Source organism: Anas acuta, chromosome W (genome assembly GCF_963932015.1).
Source record: "Anas acuta chromosome W, bAnaAcu1.1, whole genome shotgun sequence".
In the NCBI taxonomy this organism is placed as follows: Eukaryota; Metazoa; Chordata; class Aves; order Anseriformes; family Anatidae; genus Anas; species Anas acuta.
Window position 1 is genome coordinate 2083010 of NC_089016.1, and position 3493 is coordinate 2086502.

At 44.9% G+C, this 3493-nt stretch overlaps 1 protein-coding gene across 1 annotated transcript; it reads left to right on the forward strand.

Moving 5' to 3' along the window:
• Positions 1–2414: 2414 nt before the first annotated feature.
• LOC137847482 (olfactory receptor 14C36-like) lies at positions 2415–3005 on the forward strand. Its single transcript, XM_068665752.1, has one exon. It carries the CDS (start codon positions 2415–2417, stop codon positions 3003–3005), a length of 591 nt encoding a protein of 196 aa, XP_068521853.1.
• The last annotated feature ends 488 nt before the right edge of the window (positions 3006–3493 follow it).

Consider the following 3493-nt stretch of genomic DNA (forward strand, 5'->3'; position numbering starts at 1 on the left):
GCTAAAACCTGACTCTAATGGAATTTGTCCACGGATGTCTGCGGCAGTAAGAAGGGCTTCTGGAAGTACATAGGTGACAAAAGAAAGGTTCTGCAATATGTGGATCCACTGCTGAATGAGGCCCAGGATCTGTTGACACAGGACAGGGAAAAGACAAGAGGTGCTGAGTTCCTTCTTCACCTCAATCAGTACAGGCAAGGCTGCCCTTTGAGAATCCCAGGTCACAAAGAAAGGGGAAAGTCTGGGGCAAGGAAGACGTACACTTGGTGGGAGTGGGTCAGGTAAGGGTATACTAGACCAAATGGGATACACAAGTCTATGGGAACTGATGGGATTCACCCATGAGAGCAGAGGGAGCTGGCTGATGTCCTTGCAAGGTCACTCTCTTGGTCACCTGGGATCAGTCCTGCTGACTAGGAGAAGCACCCCAAGACTGGAGGAAGGCATATGTACTTCCTAGCTGCAAGAAGGGCAAGGATGAGAGCCCAGGGAAGTACAGGGTGTTCAGGCTCCACTCGATCCCTGTGAAAACGATGGAGCAGTTCATCCTGGAATCCATTTCCAGGCTCAGGAAAGACAAGAAAATCATCTGGAGCAGCTGGGACATCTTCATATAGGGGAGGCCACGCTTGACCAATTTGGACATGAAATGTCCATGCTGAAATGACTGACCTGGCAGAAGAAGGCCGAGCAGTGGTTATAGATCTCCTCTGACTTCAGTAAGGTTTTGTAGTGGACTAACCTGGAAGTAGATAAGCACCACACAGCAGCTAGTTTGGTCCCCCTACCCAGTGGGTCTAAAAGTGAGAAAGCTTGTGGGCTGAGATAAAGCGAGTTTAATAAGCAAAGCAAGAGCTCTGAACACATGCAAAGTAAAATGAAAATAAAATAAAATAATGAAATGAAATGGAATGGAATGAAATGGAATAAAATAAAATAAAATAAAATAAAATAAAATAAAATAAAATAAAATAAAATAAAATAAAATAAAATAAAATAAAATAAAATAAAATAAAATAAAATAAAATAAAATAAAATAAAATAAAATAAAATAAAATAAAATAAAATAAAAAGAACTCGTTATTCTCTACTTGTCATTGACGAGCAGAAGTTCAGCCATTTGCAGGAAAACCATGTTTCATCAAGTGTAACCATTAGTTGCAAAGGAGGATGTAATATTTCTCAATATTCCTCACACCATGAATAAAAGAAAAATACAGACTTTTTTAGTGTTTCTTTAATAGCTCAATAAATGCCAATCTTTTTATTTCTGTCTCAGCTCAGCATAAAAGACACATCAACTTAGTAGAGAAGGTCCAGAGAAGGGCCACAAAAACTTTCAGAGGGCTGGAGCAGGTCTGTTATGAAGAGAGGCTGGGAGAATTGGGGTTTGCCAAGATGGAAAAGAGAAGGCTCCAGGGAGACCTTACAGCAACCTTCCAGGATGTAAAGTACCTATAGGAAAGCGTGGGAGGGACATTTTATCAGGGAATGTAGTGACAGGACAAGGGGTAATGGCTATAAAACTAGAACAGGGAAATTTTAGATTAGATATTAGACATTCACTTACTGCTGAACCATGTAAGCACAGCATCAAGGGTTTCTGTTTCTCATACTGCCCCCCATGACACATAGGTTGAGAGTGAGCAAGATATTGTGATGGGACACAGCCAGAAAAGCTAGGCCAAAGTGATCAAATTGCTGTTCCTAGCCATTCAGCACCCCCTGCAGCCCACCACCCCACGACCAAAAGCACACTATGGACAACAAATACACCTTCTGCAAGGGAGAGGAGAGGAGAGGAGAGGAGAGGAGAGGAGAGGAGAGGAGAGGAGAGGAGAGGAGAGGAGAGGAGAGGAGAGGAGAGGAGAGCAGAGCAGAGCAGAGCAGAGCAGAGCAGAGCAGAGCAGAGCAGAGCAGAGAAGAGAAGAGAAGAGAAGAGAAGAGAAGAGAAGAGAAGAGAAGAGAAGAGAAGAGAAGAGAAGAGAAGAGAAGAGAAGAGAAGAGAAGAGAAGAGAAGAGAAGAGAAGAGAAGGGACCTTCAAAGATCGACTAGTCCAACTGCCTGATCTCTCCAGGGCTAAACAAATGTTACAGCATGTTAATGAGGGCAACGTCCAAATGCTTCTTGGATACAGATAGGCCTGGAACAAAAATTGGGTCTCAAAGAAGCCTGTTTCAGTGTTTGACCACCCTCAGAGTCAGAGCCATAGCCTGCAACAACCACCTCCACACCCCCATGTACTTCTTCCTCCTCAACCTTGCCCTCCTTAACCTGGTCACAATTACCGCCACTGTTCCCAAAGCCATGGCCAATTTCCTGTGGGACACAATGACCATTTCCTCCTATGGATGTGCTGCTCAGATTTTATTATTTTTCTTTTTCATTTCAGCAGTTTTACCTTCTCACCATCATGGCTTTTGACAGCTACATTGCCATCTGCAAACTCCTGCACTACAGGACAATAATGGACAGCAGAACTTGTGTCAACATGGCAGCAGCTGCCTGGGGCAGTACTTTTCTCTATGCTGTGCTGCACACTGCCAAGACCTTTTCCCTCCCCCTCTGCCAAGGCAATGTCCTGGACCAGTTCTTCTGTGAAGTTCCCCAGATCCTCAATCTCTCCTGCTCAGATGTCTACCTCAGGGAAGTTGGGCTTGTTCTGATTAGTCTCTCTTTAGCTTCAGCGGGTTTTATTTTTATTCTTTTCTCCTATGTGCAGATCATCAGAACAGTGCTGAGGATGCCATCAAAGCAGGGACAGCACAAAGCCTTTTCCACATGCTTCCCTCACCTGGCTGTGGTCTCCATCTTCTCCAGCACTGCCATATTTGCCTACCTGAAGCCCCCCTCCATCTCCTCCCCATCCCTGAACCTGGTGGTGACAGTTGTGTATTCAGTGGTGCCTCCAGCAGTGAACCCCGTCATCTACAGCATGAGGAACCAGGAGCTCAAGGATGCACTGAAGAAGCTGAGTCAATCAGTAGTCCTTCAGCAGCAATAAGCTGCTCATGTCTCTTCACAAGGGATTTCCATTTCATCTCAGGAAACTGCTGGTCTTTGTGCTTTTTCTCTGTGATAATCTTGTTTTTCTTCCTTCACTCCACTTCTGCAGAGTGGCCTAAACCCACTCTTTTTGACCCAGAGGCCCCTGTATCTGTATCTATTGTTAAGGTACAGCTGGCTTCCCCTGTCACATCTCTTTAATAAAAGGGTATTTCCTCAGTGCTGGTGCCTGGACGTTGGGTTCTTCTTCCGATGTTGTAGTCAGGAACAGGATGAAGAAATTGTTTTCTTATCAGGTGGAGGTCATTGCTCTATGAAATTGCTGTCAATTGCTCTATGTCCAGGAGGAGGCCAGTGAGGAGTAGTGTCCCTCAGGGCCTGTCTTGGGACCAGCACTGTTTCATATTATTATCAGTGACGTAGACAGTGGGATCAAGTGCACCCTCAGCAACTTTGCCAATGACACCAATCTGAGTGGTGCTGTTG